The sequence below is a fragment of the Panthera leo genome, chromosome C2, assembly GCF_018350215.1.
Source record: "Panthera leo isolate Ple1 chromosome C2, P.leo_Ple1_pat1.1, whole genome shotgun sequence".
Lineage (NCBI taxonomy): Eukaryota > Metazoa > Chordata > Mammalia > Carnivora > Felidae > Panthera > Panthera leo.
Genome location: NC_056687.1, coordinates 65,800,360 through 65,816,944, shown reverse-complemented (window position 1 = coordinate 65,816,944; position 16,585 = coordinate 65,800,360). Strand labels below are relative to the sequence as shown.

At 40.7% G+C, this 16,585-nt stretch overlaps 1 protein-coding gene across 1 annotated transcript in view; it reads left to right on the top strand.

Moving 5' to 3' along the window:
- The window catches only part of GPR156 (G protein-coupled receptor 156), a 68,280-nt gene that overhangs the window by 38,170 nt on the left and 13,525 nt on the right, over positions 1-16,585 (top strand). The window contains exons 3-7 of the mRNA XM_042954973.1: positions 5,002-5,137; positions 5,387-5,497; positions 10,516-10,641; positions 11,615-11,710; positions 15,741-15,977. Coding sequence (XP_042810907.1) covers positions 5,002-5,137; positions 5,387-5,497; positions 10,516-10,641; positions 11,615-11,710; positions 15,741-15,977 — 706 coding nt within the window. The remainder of the gene's footprint in view (positions 1-5,001; positions 5,138-5,386; positions 5,498-10,515; positions 10,642-11,614; positions 11,711-15,740; positions 15,978-16,585) is intronic.

Genomic DNA, 16,585 nt, shown 5'->3' with positions numbered 1-16,585 from the left:
ACCAAATAGCTAGTCCCAGGTCAGCGGTGGCCCCTTTTCTAAAGCAGTGCCAGCACTGGTCTCTTTAAGTTATTACTTAATAAATGCATCATGAAGCTGATGGTTAACACTGTTCTTACTTTTGCAATCAATATTCACCCCATGATTCCCCTTCTTCTGGGAAGAGCCAAAGAAACTAATGAAGATTACTGTCCATAAGTCTATAATTTGAAAACATGATGACATGAGTGGATAGATAGGATAGGGGCTAGATTTTAAATTTGTATACAGGAGGCTTAAGGTAAACAAAATTGATCTGTATATGTGTAGCTCTCTTCCTAAGTGATGAAAGTAGTATTTTAAGAAATAGGTCTGAAAGTAATATGCAGAATATATTAGGACAGGAAAAAATTGGTGATACAGAGAGCTAAAGGTTACACCAAAAATCTAAAAATTAATACTTTTGCATCACCTTGGAGTTTTCAAGAGAGTTTGCCACATACCTCATTTGCTCTTTGCAATAATTTGTGGGGTGGCTATGAAGGATAATATTATCTACACAGATGAGGAAACAGGAAGCTAGAGTAAATGACTTGCCCAAAGTCATGCAGCTGTGATTGGCACAGCCAGGATTCCCATCTGTCACACCACCTGTCTCCATTTCCATTGCTCCTAACATGATTGTATCCTGGGTGCATGTAGTGGCAGGAATGGAGAGGGAGGGACCACGCAGAAGGATTTTGAAATCACAAGTGAAAGAAATTGGCAATTGATTGGGTATAGGTGATAAATAGGAGAGGAAAAGGTGATTTGTAGGTTTCTAAAGCATGAAGACAGTGAGATTAATATCATCAGCTAATGTTAGCAACAAGCTTACTCTGTGCCAGGTCCTGTGCCACACTTTGCTTTATTATCTCAATGAATTCTCACCACTCTTTGGTGGGGGGAGAGGCATGTATTATTCTTGTCCCCATTTTATAAGGGGAATACATGAAACTTGTTCCCATTTTTAGAGGAAGAAAAACAATCAAGGTTTTTTCTACGAGACAGGATAAAGCTCAACTGGACTTACTGGCCTATGATGTCTGTACTTGGGACCTGAGATTCAGGGCGATGGTTTGGTGTTTTTGTGTGTGTGGATGTAATTATGCCACTAGTCACGAAATAATCAAGCCAGGCCATTGTTAGTTATGATGTTTCCAAGTCTAGCACTGCCAAACTGTCTAATGCCTCTGAGTACTTTGCCTGTCGTTAAAGTAGGCTGCACTAAGTAGCTGGTTTTGCCTTGACTCTGGACTTTAAAGTGGCCAGCCAGGTAATCCAGGTACAAAGATAAGAATGCTTTCCTCCTCAGTTATTATTTTAAAATTAAAATATAACTAAGTGTTCAACATTCGCAAATCAATCAACGTGATACATCACATTAATAAAAGAAAAGATAAGAACCATATGATCCTGTCAATTGATGCAGAAAAGGCCTTTGACAAATTCAGCACCCTTTCTTAATAAAAACCCTTGAGAAAGTCGGGATAGAAGGAACATACTTAAACATCATAAAAGCCATTTATGAAAAGCCCACAGCTAACATCATCCTCAGTGGGGAAAAACTGAGAGCTTTTTCCCTGAGATCAGGAACACGACAGGGATGCCCACTCTCACCGCTGTTGTTTAACATAGTGTTGGAAGTTCTAGCATCAGCAATCAGACAACAAAAGGAAATCAAAGGGATCAAAATTGGCAAAGATGAAGTCAAGCTTTCGCTTTTTGCAGATGACATGATACTATACATGGAAAATCCAATAGACTCCACCAAAAGTCTGCTAGAACTGATACATGAATTTAGCAAAGTTGCAGGATACAAAATCAATGTACAGAAATGAGTTGCATTCTTATACACTAACAATGAAGCAACAGAAAGACAAATAAAGAAACTGATCCCATTCACAATTGCACCAACAAGCATAAAATACCTAGGAATAAATCTAACCAAAGATGTAAAAGATCTGTATGCTGAAAACTATAGAAAGCTTATGCAGGTAATTGAAGAAGATATAAAGAAATGGAAAGACATTCCCTGCTCATGGATTAGAAGAATAAATATTGTCAAAATATCAATACTACCCAAAGCTATCTACACATTCAATGCAATCCCAATCAAAATTGCACCAGCATTCTTCTCGAAACTAGAACAAGGAATCCTAAAATTCATATGGAACCACAAAAGGCCCCAAATAGCCAAAGTAATTTTGAAGAAGAAGACCAAAGCAGGAGGCATCACAATCCCAGACTTTAGCCTCTACTACAAAGCTGTCATCATCAAGACAGCGTGGTATTGGCACAAAAACAGACACATAGACCAATGGAATAGAACAGAAACCCCAGAACTAGACCCACAAACGTATGGCCAACTCATCTTTGACAAAGCAGGAAAGAACATCCAATGGAAAAAAGACAGTCTCTTTAACAAATGGTGCTGGGAGAACTGGACAGCAACATGCAGAAGGTTGAAACTAGACCACTTTCTCACACCATTCACAAAAATAAACTCAAAATGGATAAAGGACCTGAATGTGAGACAGGAAACCATCAAAACCCTAGAGGAGAAAGCAGGAAAAGACCTCTCTGACCTCAGCCGTAGCAATCTCTTACTCGACACATCCCCAAAGATAAGAGAATTAAAAGCAAAAATGAATTACTGGGACCTTAAGAAGATAAAAAGATTCTGCACAGCAAAGGAAACAACCAACAAAACTAAAAGGCAACCAATGGAATGGGAAAAGATATTTGCAAATGACATATCGGACAAAGGGCTAGTATCCAAAATTTATAAAGAGCTCACCAAACTCCACACCCGAAAAACAAATAACCCAGTGAAGAAATGGGCAGAAAACATGAATAGACACTTCTCTAAAGAAGACATCCGGATGGCCAACAGGCACATGAAAAGATGCTCAACGTCATTCCTTATCAGGGAAATACAAATCAAAACCACACTCAGATATCACCTCATGCCAGTCAGAGTGACCAAAATGAACAAATCAGGAGACTACAGATGCTGGAGAGGATGTGGAGAAACGGGAACCCTCTTGCACTGTTGGTGGGAATGCAAATTGGTGCAGCCACTCTGGAAAACAGTGTGGAGGTTCCTCAGAAAATTAAAAATAGGGGCGCCTGGGTGGCTCAGTCGGTTGAGCGGCCAACTTCGGCTCAGGTCATGATCTCGCAGTCTGTGAGTTCGAGCCCCGCGTCGGGCTCTGTGCTGACAGCTCAGAGCCTGGAGCCTGTTTCAGATTCTGTGTCTCCCTCTCTCTGACCCTCCCCCATTCATGCTTTGTCTCTCTCTGTCTCAAAAATAAATAAACGTTAAAAAAAATTAAAAAAAAAAAGAAAATTAAAAATAGACCTACCCTATGACCCAGCAATAGCACTGCTAGGAATTTACCCAAGGGATACAGGAGTACTGATGCATAGGGGCACTTGTACCCCAATGTTTGTAGCAGCACTCTCAACAATAGCCAAATTATGGAAAGAGCCTAAATGTCCATCAACTAATGAATGGATAAAGAAATTGTGGTTTATATACACAATGGAGTACTACGTGGCAATGAGAAAGAACGAAATATGGCCCTTTGTAGCAACGTGGATGGAACTGGAGAGTGTGATGCTAAGTGAAATAAGCCATACAGAGAAAGACAGATACCATATGTTTTCACTCTTATGTGGATCCTGAGAAACTTAACAGAAACCCATGGAGGAGGGGAAGGAAAAAAAAAAAAAAAGAGGTTAGAGTGGGAGAGAGCCAAAGCATAAGAGACTCTTAAAAACTGAGAACAAACTGAGGGTTGATGGGGGGTGGGAGGGAGGGGAGGGTGGGTGATGGGTATTGAGGAGGGCACCTTTTGGGATGAGCACTGGGTGTTGTATGGAAACCAATTTGACAGTAAATTTCATATATTAAAATAAATAAATAAATAAATAAACAAACAAACATTTAAAAAAAAAAACAAAAAAAAACAAGAAAAAAATAGTTGATAAGTCAACAACTTAAAAAAAAAACTGAGAACAAACTGAGGGTTGATGGGGGGTGGGAGGGAGGGGAGGGTGGGTGATGGGTATTGAGGAGGGCACCTTTTGGGATGAGCACTGGGTGTTGCATGGAAACCAATTTGACAATAAATTTCATATATTGAAAAAAAATAAAAAAATAAAAATAAAATATAACTAAGTATAATTATCAAGTGACTATTAATAGAAATATTGAATTTATGTAGAATACATTATTTAGACTAAAAGTCTTAAGTACAATTACCTTACTTCTTAATTGTTATCAGTCACTGTCCAGATTAAGCCTGGTTTTCCCCTTAGGTTAACCACTTCACACATTTTTACCTTGTCATGAGCCTCTGTTGGTGCCGAGGGTATGTCTGAGACCCTGATTGGCCATACCTCCCTCTAATCTTTGAATTGCTCTGTAAACTCATTTAAAACTATTTGACAAAAGAGCCTTCTCAAAGTTCCTGCTTCAGTCCTTGCTTCCTTTTTCTCTTTCAGTCAGTCAGAGAAAGGAAAAGCAATTGTATATATCAAATAAATAGTGTATGAAAAAAATCCCAAACCTTTTCCAAACGGTGGTTTACCAGCTCACTTCTAAAGGCTCCAAACTGTATCTCTTTAGGTATCTACCTGTTAGTTATTCATTCACTTGCCTGCATGTAGCAGTATCTTAGCAACCAGAAATTTCATGGAGAAATCCTAACTCTTCCCTAATACCACCTATTTTTTAGAAGTTGGCCTTCTTTTAAAAGACTTGGAGTTATATAAGCAAGAAATGCCAGAATTTAGTTCCTTTAGAAAATAAATTTAAATAAATCATAACAATTTTTTACAGGGCTATAAAGAAGTTTCTTCCCAGTGGTCCTTCACTCTGAGGTTGCATTGGAGATTATACTGGTGGGGAAACTCTGTTCACTCCCAGGGCAAAGGGTCATGGCTGTAAGTGTCCTTCTTCCTGATTCGCTCTAGGATTGTGAAGATGTCCAGTCCCAACCTGAACATCGTGACCTTACTTGGCAGTTGTCTGACTTACAGTAGCATTTACCTCTTCGGGATTCAAGATCGAGATGCTTTAGCGGGAGGCTCAATGGAAACTCTCATTCAGGTGGGTTAAATCTTAAGTTTTTGTTTTGAGAAAAATGTTCAACTTTTGATATCTTTTTAAATCAGCGTCTCCTGTAGATGGTGGTTACCTTTATCCTCTGAATGGGTACTCTCAGAGGTGATCATTGTATTGCTTAGTGAGGTCCGCATCTGTCCCGTGCCCTGTGTGGACTGAAGCTTTGCAGAGTAGAATGTGGAGAACAATTAAGATCCCTCTCATGCCTCTTGCTTCTGTCCCTTTTCCCTGTAGATAAGACTATCCATGCTGTGCATTGGGACCTCCCTTGTGTTTGGCCCCATTCTGGGGAAGAGCTGGCGACTCTACAAGGTGTTTACCCAGAGGGTCCCGGACAAGAGAGTGGTGAGTAAGCAGCAAGTAGACACTACTTGATTACAAACAGCAACTTTATTATTGATTATTAGCTAGGGAAGTTTGTGTCAGATTAATGGGTCTGGCTCTTATATGGCAATCTGTAGTTCCTGCTTCTCATTTCAAACCCTGGAGTGGTGTGGCCTCCTAAGTCCCCAAGCCTGGAAGGCCATGTGTCAGTGCTCTTGGGAGATAGGTCTTTGAACATAGTTCTGCTTCATATGCAACCCAGGCCATGGTACTGCTGGTACTGTGTGAGCTGGCCAACATCTGGAACCAGTGAGAGGGAGAACAAGATGCCCAGAAAGACTGTTGTTTGGCACAAGTGTGAGCTGAAAATGGAGTGAGGGAGAGTGATTACAGGGAAGCTGTAGCAAGTAAGGAGAGCTTTTTCCTTCACTGGAACCCAGGTCTTCTCCATGCCAAATGCCATTCTCTGCACTAAGAAGGATGGGCTTGGAGCAGTGAGCAAGAAAGAGGACACCCATTCAGCAGATAGAATCAACCCTAGAAGCTATGTGCGAGCCAAATGACCTAGATGTGTCCCTGACATCAGATGTCATCCTGACAACATTTCCCCATTTTATCAGCTTCTCTGCCCAAACCTCAAAGCCTGATCATCAAACCCTTGGGCTATAGGCCCTACCCAGACCCAGTATATCACTCAGTTGGAGTTTACTTCTCTGCAATGATTTCTTTTTTTTGCAAACATTATTGAATCATGGTAAATACTTACGAAAAGCTCAGCTGTGAGTGACCATAATATGAAAAAAATTGCCTAAAGGACAAGAAATTCATCTGTCCCTCTAGAACACAGATTCCTTTTTATTTAAAAAATAGTTTTATTGAGGCATAATTGACATGCAATGAACTGCATATATTTAAACTATATGATTTGATAAGTTTTGACATATGTATACACTCATGAAATGTTGCGTAAAATCTGCAGAAGTTTCCTCATGAATCTTTGATATCTCCCTCTCCTGTCCAATCCTTATATCCATTCCTATTCCTGGGCAACTATTGATTTGCTTTTTGTCACTATAGACTAGTTTGCATTTTTCCAAAATTTTATATAAATGGAATAATACAGTATGTACTCTTTTTTTTTACCTGTTATAATTATTTTACTTTTACTTGGCATAATTGTTTTAAGATTCATACATATTATTGCATGCACCAGTGGTTCTATTTGTGTTATTGCTGAGTAATAGTCCAATGTGTAGACATACAGTTTGTTTATCCATTCATCTGTTGATAGATGTTTGGGTTTTTTTCCAGTTTGGGGCTATTAAAAGTAAATCTGCTATGAACATTGTTGTATAAGTCTTTGTGTAGGCATATGTTTTCATTTTTCTTGGTTAAAAACCTAAGAGTAGAATGGGTGGGTCATATGGTAAGTGTATTTTTAACTTTTCAAAAAATTGACTGTTTCCCCAAATGGTTGTACCTATTACATTCCCACCAGCAGTGTATGAGAGTCCTTCATTTCTACATCCTTGCCAACATGTGACTTGGTTGTTCTTTGTAGTCATTCTAATACATGTGAATAGTAGTATCTCATTGTATTTTTAATTTGCATTTCCTTAATGCAATGTTGAGCATCTTTTCACATGGTTATTTGCTATCCATATGTCTTCTTTGGTGAAATATCTGTTCAAATCTTTTACCCATTTTTTAAAAACTTTAGTTGTTTGTTTTCTTATTATTGAGGTTTTTTTTTAATGTTTATTTTTAAGAGCGAGAACGCAGGCGCGTGCAAACTGGGGAGGGGCAGGGAGAGAGGGGGACAGAGGATGCGAAGCGGGTTCTGTGCTGACAGCAGAGAGCCCAATGCCGAGGGCTCAAACCCACAAACTGAACCAAGAGATCTATACCTGAGCTGAAGTCAGACTCTCAACCGACTGAGCTACCCAGGCATCCTTTTATTATTGAGTTTTGAGAGTTCTTTTTATATTCTGGATACAATTCTGTCAGCAAATACATATGCTTTGCAAAGATTTTCTTCCAATTTTTTGTGTCCTTTTTTTCATTCACTTAAGAGTATCTTTCAAAGAAAAGACATTTCTAATTTTGATGATATCCAATTTACCAATTTGTTCTTTTATGGATCATGTTTTGGTATCAGATCTAAGAAATGTTTGCCTAACCCAAGGCCTCAAAAAGTTTCTCCTGTGTTTACTTCTAGAAGTTTTAGAGTTTTAGTTTTTACATTTAGGCATATGATCCATCTTGAGTTAATTTTGGAATATGGTGTGAATATGAATCAAAGTTAATTTTTTTGCATATTAATATGTTTATTCAAATCTAGGTCCTTTGAATTTCCATATGAATTTTTCACTTGGTTTGCCAGTTTCTGCCAATTTCTGCTGGGATTTTGACTGAGATGTATTGAATCTATAGAACAAATTGTGGAGAACTAACTTCTTAACAATGTTGTGTTTTTTAACCCATGAACACAATATATTTCTTCATTTATTAAGGTCTTTTCTAATTTTTATCAATAATTTTTTATAGTTTTCAGTGAAGGTCTTTCATACCTTCTGTAGGATTTACTCCTAAGTACTTTTTTTGCTATTATATGTGTTACTGTTTTTTATTTCACTTCCTGATTTTTTGTTGCTAATATATAGAAATACAATTGATTTTCATATGCTGATCTTCTTTGCTCCAACCTTCCTAAGCTATGTATTGCTTCCATTAGCTTTTTTGTAGATCCTACAGATTTTCAACATAGATAGATGATCATATCATCTATGAATAAACACAGTTTCTTTCCATCTTCCGTATGATGGCACTGTCTAGAAATACCAGTACAATGTTCAATAGAGGTGCTGAGTGCTAGGGTGCCTGTGTGGCTCAGTTGATTAAGTGTCTGACTCTTGATTTTGGCCCACCTCGGGCTCTGCACTGACAGCCTAGAGCCGGCTTGGGATTCTCTGTGTCTCTCTCTCTCTGCACCTTCCCCACTCATGCTCTTCCTCTCCCTCTCTCTCAAAATAAATAAACATTTAAAAAAAAAGAAATGCAGAGCACAGACAACCTTCAATTTTTCTTGACCTTATGGGGAAAGCATTCAGTATTTCAAAACTAAGTATGTTAGCTATAGATGTAGATTTCCTTTATCTAGTTGGGGAAGTTTCCTTCTATTCACATTTTTCTGGGTTTTAATAAAGGGTTTTAATAAAGAATTTATGTTGGGTTCTGTCAAATGCTTTTTCTGTGTCTACTGATCATATTTTTTTCAAATTTGTTTAGTTTGTTAGTATGGTGAATTACATGAAATGATTTTAGGATCTCAAACCAATCCTGTATTCCTGAGACAAACTCCACTTGGTCATGATACATAATCCTCTTCTTATATTGTTGTCCTCCTCTTCATAAAATTTTGTTTATAATGTGTGTACTCATGTTCTTTTTTTTCTTTTCAAAATTTTTTTTGAAAGTTTATTTATTTTGAGAGAGAGAGAGAGTAGGGGAGGGCCAGAGAGAAAAAGAGAGAGAATTCCAAGCAGGCTCCAGCCCAATACAGGGCTTGAACTCACAAACTGTGAAACCATGACTGGAGTTGAAACCAAGAGTCCAACACTTAACCAACTGAGCCACCCAGGCGCCCCTATACTCATGTTCTTAAGGGGTGTTGTTCTGTAGCTTTATTTTTTATAAAATACTTTTCTGGCTTTGGTGTAGGGTAATACCAGCCTTATAGTATGAATTAGGAAGTTTACCCTCCTCTTCAGTTTTGGAAGAGTTTGTGCAAAATGCCATAATTGGCATTCACATATAGTGTGAGTGTCTCTCAATAGCATGCTTCCATTTCTCCCTCTCCTGATCTTTGTGTTGTTTTTACTTCTACATATGTTATAAGCCCCACACAGTTGTTACTAATTTTGGTTTGAACAGTTATATTTTAAAGATATTTAAATAATTAAAATTAACACATACTTTTCCATGAAGGTCATATTTCCTTATATAGATCCATATTTTCATCTGGTATCATCTTCCTTTTGCTGTAAGAATATTAACATTCTCATGCGGGTATGCTAATGCTGAATTCTTTCAACTTTTGTTTGTCTGAAAAAGTCTTTATTTCCCCCCTTTGTTTCAGAAGGCTGCTTTTGCTGGATATAGAATGATAGGTTGAGGCTTTCTTTTCTTCTTTCAGTACTTTGAAGTTTTCACTCCACTGTCTTCTTACTTGGCCTTGTATCTGATAAGAAATCTGATGCCATCCTTATCTTTCTTCCTCTACACATACTGTGTCTTTTCTGCTGGTTGATTTGAAGATTTTTTTATCACTGGTTTTGAGCAGTTTGATGAAGCAACTGGTTTTTATCTTACAAACACCATGAATCATGTAAATGGTTGTACTTCCTTCTTTTCATTGGCTGTCAAAAACTCAGATCCATATTTCTGCCCCAATTCATGAAGGCTGTGTACTCTCCTCACCTGACCTTTCATCCTAAGTCTCCATATTTTCTCTTTTCCCTGATATTTTTTCAATTTTTCATCTTGTTACAGTATATATACTTTATTAATTTTATTTCTCTAGTTACAAAAGTAACACATCCTCTTTGTATGAAGTAAAATGATTCATATACATATAAAGAAAATGATAGTAATCTCTCTTCCACCACCCTTATCTTTTAATCGTGTCCTCCAGGTTAGTGGCTGTTTACAGTTTTATGTGAAAACTTCCATATCTCTCTATACGCTCATATCAACAAATATAGAAATAATAGTATGTTCATTTTATAAGACCCCGTAATCCATTGTGGGAAAGGCAGGATATGGAAAAAATAAACAAGTGAAGATGTTTAATGGTGAAGGTGATATGGACATAATACCATAGCGCATCTTTAGTGTGTGTTTCATCTTTAATGGCTGGATAGGAAGCCCCCTGGGAGGGCTGACCCCGGAGCCTTTAGCTCAGAGCACATAGGGTACTCCAGTCCCTGTGTCATATAGCCAGCAAGCAAAGGAAAATTATGACCTTGACTCTTTTGCAGATAATCAAAGACCTGCAGCTACTGGGGTTGGTGGCAGCCCTGGTGATAGCAGACGTGATCCTGCTTGTGACGTGGGTGCTGACTGATCCCATCCAGTGCCTCCAGATTCTCGGTGTCAGTATGACGGTGAGGGGCCCAATCCCTGGAGAATCTAGTTCCTGAGCTGGGAGGACTGGCTTCTGTGGGTACACTGGGGTCATCCTCCCAAGCAGTTAACATTAACAAGCAGTTAAATGACCCAAAAGGAGGGAGAATTAGGATCCGTGGCTGCTGTGAATGCCCTGCCCCTCGTCTGCAATGTGTGCTGCCTCCCACTGCTCCTGCTCCACGTGTCTTCCAATGGCATCTACTGAGATGTTGGCACACTGGAAGTGCCTGGCAGTTATCTCTGCTTTCACGTCCACATTATCAGTAGTGAGACTTTCAGCTACAGGAAGTTACCTTCCCCTAATTGTTGAGAAGTAAAGGCAGGATTTTGAGATGGTCTGTGGAGTCAGTGAGCCCTCATTCAAATCCCACCTACCAGCCATGTGACCTTAGGAAAGTCATTTAACCTCGCTAAGGCTCTATTGCCTCATAGGCAAAATGGTTATGATATTACTTCCTATTTCATAGGGCTGTGGTGAAGATTAAGTGAAACAATGCAGGTAAAGGGCTCAACTGTGCCTAGTACATAGTGTTCAGTCAACAGGAAGTATTATATGTCTCCGGCCTCACAAGGGGTGAAGAATACAGCGGACTCTTGACATTGCAGATTTAATATTTACAGTTTCAACTGTTAACAAATAGCAGGAACATGATATGAAATCCTTTGTAATTTTGCTGATACACTAGTTTGAGTCACTGTGGTAGCAAAGCACTTAACTGGGGAGTAAACCCCACCACTACCAAGTATCCACATGTCAGCCAGACTTTATCGTCTTCTCCTTTAACCCATAGTCAACTTGCATTTGGATTCTAATGGAGTCACCTAAATGTTAGAGTTTTTACATATTAAGGGGGAAATCATAGAAGTCACACTCCAGGATGTTCACAAAGATCTCCTGTGTGTTCCTGGTAATTGTGGATTCCCTCAGTCCTGACTCTGTGTCCTTCCTAGGTGACAGGGAGAGACGTGTCCTGCTCTCTGACCAGCACACACTTCTGTGCTTCCCGGTATTCTGATGTCTGGATTGCTCTTGTTTTGGTATGCAAGGTTGGTAACCACATGTCCTTGGGATACACCCTGTCACAAACAAAATAGATGTGAAAAGGGAACCACAGGAATTAACAAGGTAATTTCTGCAAAGAATCTTGAACTCCAAGGAGACCTCTGTTGACATAAAATCATGGCCCTTATCATTTCTCTACTTTTTATTTGTCTTGGGGTCACTTTTCCAACTCTATTTAGTCTCCCTCATTCAGTTTTCCCCAGATCATATGGAATACAACCACTGTTTCTCCCATTTCTTAGTCTGATTTTTTAATTGATTTAGCAGTACCAGTTTTCTCCCCAACTCTCTGCAAGGGAAATTATGAGGAGACATTTTATCCAGCTTTATTTTTTCTTTTGAGTGCCCTCTTGGGTTTTTTTCAAGATTTGAGTCAAGGCATCCTGCTGCCTTCCACTGACCTTTCTCACTCTGACTGGAAGCAGAGCTGGCCCCTAAGACAGATGGCAACATCCGCGGTGTCCTTTAAGTGGTTCCAGCTGCCTCGAAGTGTCCCCAGACTGCCCTCGATTTCCCACCATTAGCCTCATTTGTCTCTGTTAGATGGCAAAAGTAGGACGTTACTTCCACAGGTACAGAATACCTACACAGGACACTAAAGGAGGTTCTTAGAACCAACTATCCTAGTAACTGGTTTTCAGCCTGGAGAAACAGAGAATCTGGCTATGAGGGGTGTGGACAGGCCTATTTCAAAGAACAGGGCAAGCCCTGAGTGGCAAGAGACTGCCTGTTGATTTTCAGGACAGAGAGGCCTAGTTGACTGATTGCTGGCAGAGGAGAAGAAACTTTTAAAGAAATATGTGATCTTTAAAGGTAAACTTTACTCATTTTACCACTAGGAAAGCATTCAAGTGGTTGCTTCTGAGAAATGGGTCCGGGAATGGGCAGAGTTGGATAGGGAAGTGTTGCTTTTTGATTATATGCACATATTACATTGATAGAAATGAGTTTTTTTATTTTTGGTTTTGTTTTGTTTTTAAGAGAGAGAGAGAGCGGGGGGAAGGGTAGAGAGGAGAGAGAGAATCCCAAACAGGTTCCACCCACACTGCCATCTTGGAGTTCTATGAGGGGCTCCATCCCACCAACTGTGGGATCATGACCTGAGCTGAAATCAAGAGTCATCTCTCAGACTGAGCTACCCAGGTGCCCCTGATAGAAATGTTTTTAAAAGAGAACACTGGAGGGTGCCTTGGTAGCTCAGTTGGTTGGGCGTCCAACTTAGGCTCAGGTCATGTTTTCACCGTTTGTGGTTTGAGCCCCACATGGGGCTCTGTGCTGACAGCTCAGAGCCTGGATCCTGCTTCTGATTCTGTGTCTCCCTCTCGCTGGCCCTCCCCCACTCATGCTCTGTCGCACTCTCTCAAAAATAAATAAACATTAAAAAAATAATAAAAGAGAACACTGAGACGTGAACAGTTCTTGATCTCTAGTTTCTTGCTAATAGTTAAGAAAATGAACTTCAGAATACGACTGAACAGGGTTTGAATTCTGACTCAATCCCTTCCTAGCTGACCCTGAACCTCATTTAACCTTTCCAAGCCTGGGTCCCCTCATACATAAAGTGAGGATGATGATAATATCCTCTCAGAACTGTTCAGAGTTTCAAAAGAGTTAGTGCATGATGAGAATGTTCAGCCGGGGCTGAACAGTGGTTTGAGGGTCTGACTTCAGCTCAGGTCATGATCTCACAGGTTCGTGGGTTCAAACCCCTCATCTGGCTCTCTGCTATCAGCACAGAGCCTGTTTTGGGTCCTCTGTCCCCCTCTCTCTCTGCCCCTCCCCTGCTTGCGCACACGTGCACACACACACTCTCTCTCTCTCTCTCTCTCTCAAAAATAAATAAAAAACATTTTTAAAAAAGAGTTTTCAACCACTCCTGGCCCATGGGAAGAGCTCAATAAATGATAGATACTATTATTATTAATCTTTCACTGCCCCCTGGACAGCTCTGAAAACACAGTGCCTCTCTTGATTCCTTGAGCCCCATAGAAGAACATGTCCTCCCCACAACAGAAACTCAGCACTTCCCCCACAGCAGCTCACTTTGTGACTCAACTTGATTTATTTTCTCCATTGCCTTTTATATAATCCCATTTCCATTTTATTTCACTGTAATATCTTTCTGAAGGACAAAGAAAGAAAAGGGAGAAATAGTGCTGAGCGTCAGGAAACTGACTGAGCCAGCCCTCCATGGGCTCCCTGGCCAATGAGCAGTTCCTGAGGATGACTTAAATCTTCACATCAAGTTTCAGGACCCCCTACCTGAGCCTGGCAACTACCCCCACCCCACTTCTCAGCAGTGAGTGCCAATGACATCCAAGTTTTGGGTATGATTCACTCAAACACAAGTCATGGATGTAGAGAGGCTTTATTCATACCTCATTCCCTTATGGCAAGAGTTTTAATGGAATTAAAACATGTTAATAGATGAGATTTGAACATCTCAAAATCATAGAATTAATTTCATTTAATTTTGATTAAATTACTAATGATCCAATCTGCTAGATGCCACCTGATGGTATCCGTTACACAAAACCCAGGTTCCACTGGCCTGACTTATGTGTCTTCTGGTCATGAAGATCTCAGGGTGACCATCTTTGGCCCTCAGGCCCCTTTTGAAACACAGGGCATTAGGGGCACCCAGAAGGCATCCCTGCCATTTTGAATCCTTCACTGTGGGCATAGCCAGTCCTCCAAAAAATTATCCTTAGGGCTGTCCTTGCAGATGGAGTTGGTCAGGTCATGCGATTGCAGTCACCGGCAGGTACCTTGCTGATACCTGACCTTGCTTTCATTATTAGTTCTCCCTCTGAGTATCGATACTTCCCACCCCCATCTCATTCCCCATGGCATCTTCACATTCTGTGTGACAAAACACGGACATTTAAATCTTTCTATCAGACTGCGCTTCTTGAAAGCCAAGACCATGATTTATTCCTCTTTGTAACACCTTTGGCTACCCTGCACCTAACATGATATTTTGCACATAGGCGAACATATGTTGAATCTATACATTATGTATTGCTGATTAAAGCTTTGATTTCTGTTTAAAATACAGCTCGTTCTAGGAGAAACAACCCTTTAATGTGCTGTGAGTAATTTTCTGTGTAGTACAAATGAGAGATCTGAGAGCAGTTTTATATTCATGGGAAAGAGGAAAGAATAGGGCACTGGGTTCCTGGAGGGGGGAGGGGGCAGGGAATGTCACACAGAGGATGAAGGGTATAGATGAAACCTTTAGTGCCTGTGCCTGCTCCACAGTCTTGCTTAGGTCCCAGCCTGCCTTTGTTCTCTTCTTCCATCTCCCACAAACACCCACTGGCACAGAGCCCCTGCTAGCCTATAGAGATCCTTTGTGTAAATTAGAAAAAGGCATCCCTTCTAGACAGATGCAATCTTGCAGGTGCAGGGCTTGGCAAACAGATGGTGCCTTTGGGAAAATTAGAAAAAAAAAAAAAAAAACAAAAAACAGTCCTCAGGGCACTGCCCCTGCCGCAGCACATGGCTTGACAAGCAGACCACAGGGCTATTTCAGCTGATACATGCCCCTCAGTTCCATGTAGCACAGAACCACACAATTGATGTGGTAATCATCACCACCAACAGCACCGTGTGCCCAGTGCCCTCCTAGTGCCCAGCAGCCTGTCCTGTGGGCTTCCTGTCGTGTGCCTTGTCCCAGCAGAGTCCTGTCTGATAGCTGACTTGCTGACCTCCAATAAACCAATTCTCAGTGAAGAGGAGGAAAATAACATTTAGCACCTGCTAGGTGTGTAAGGGCTGCCTTCAAGGTCTTCCCATGTGCTATCCTACCTAGTATGTCTTCATAGCAACCCTTTGAAGTAGGTTTTATTATCCCTATTTTAGTAAAAGGTGAAAGATTTATGCGATCTGAGGAGAAACCAGAGCATTATCCCTATTTTAAAGGTGAGGAAGTTGGGCCCAACCCTACTGCTCTTTGACACCAAGCCTGTTATTCCACTCCTCTCAGCCCCTGGTTCTCTTCTCCATCTCCAGGGCCTGCTGCTGCTATATGGTGCCTACCTGGCTGGCCTGACTGACCACGTCAGCTCTCCTCCTGTGAATCAGTCTTTAACCATCATGGTTGGGGTCAACCTCGTAGTAGTGGCTGCTGGGCTTCTGTTTGTGGTCACCAGATACTTGCACTCCTGGCCCAACCTGGTCTTTGGACTCACATCTGGAGGTATCTTTGTTTGCACAACCACAATCAACTGCTTCATCTTCATTCCCCAGGTATGCTCTAAGGAGAATGTGGCAGGCCAGTCCTTGTTGTCATTCCAGAGGCTTCACTGGGCATGATAAACTGCTCACTTTGTTTTCTACTGACACTTTTGGGTACCATTTCTTGGAGAGTCAGAGGAGGGCAGATTCCCAGTGAGAGCTGGCTCTCTCTGTCCTTCCTTCCTTGCTCCCCTAAAGGGGACAGCTCTGCTCCCGGTCAGCAAGGAGGGCAGGCCCTAGGGGCTGGCAGCCGCGGCAGCATGTGTCCACCCCTGACAGGCTGCCTCACGGACCTGCCTTTCCACTTAGCCTCCAGTCAACCTCACACTCATCCCCCAGTCCCCTCTTCACCTTGGTAACGTCATTTCTTTCACTAGCCTGGGAATGAGGAACCTTTCTTTCCTATCTGAGATTGCAGAATCACAGAGGAAAAACTCATTTGGGAATTTATGCAATTTAAAGTGCCTTTTCTTTCTTTTTATTAGAAGAAAATATGGATCATTTCTTTTTACAATAAGGAGAGATAAAAACTGAATAAAAATGTGTCTCATAGTATGGGGGCTAAGAAAAAATATCAAATGAGAGAGGAAGATAGAAGCAGAAATATCCAGACAGCAAAG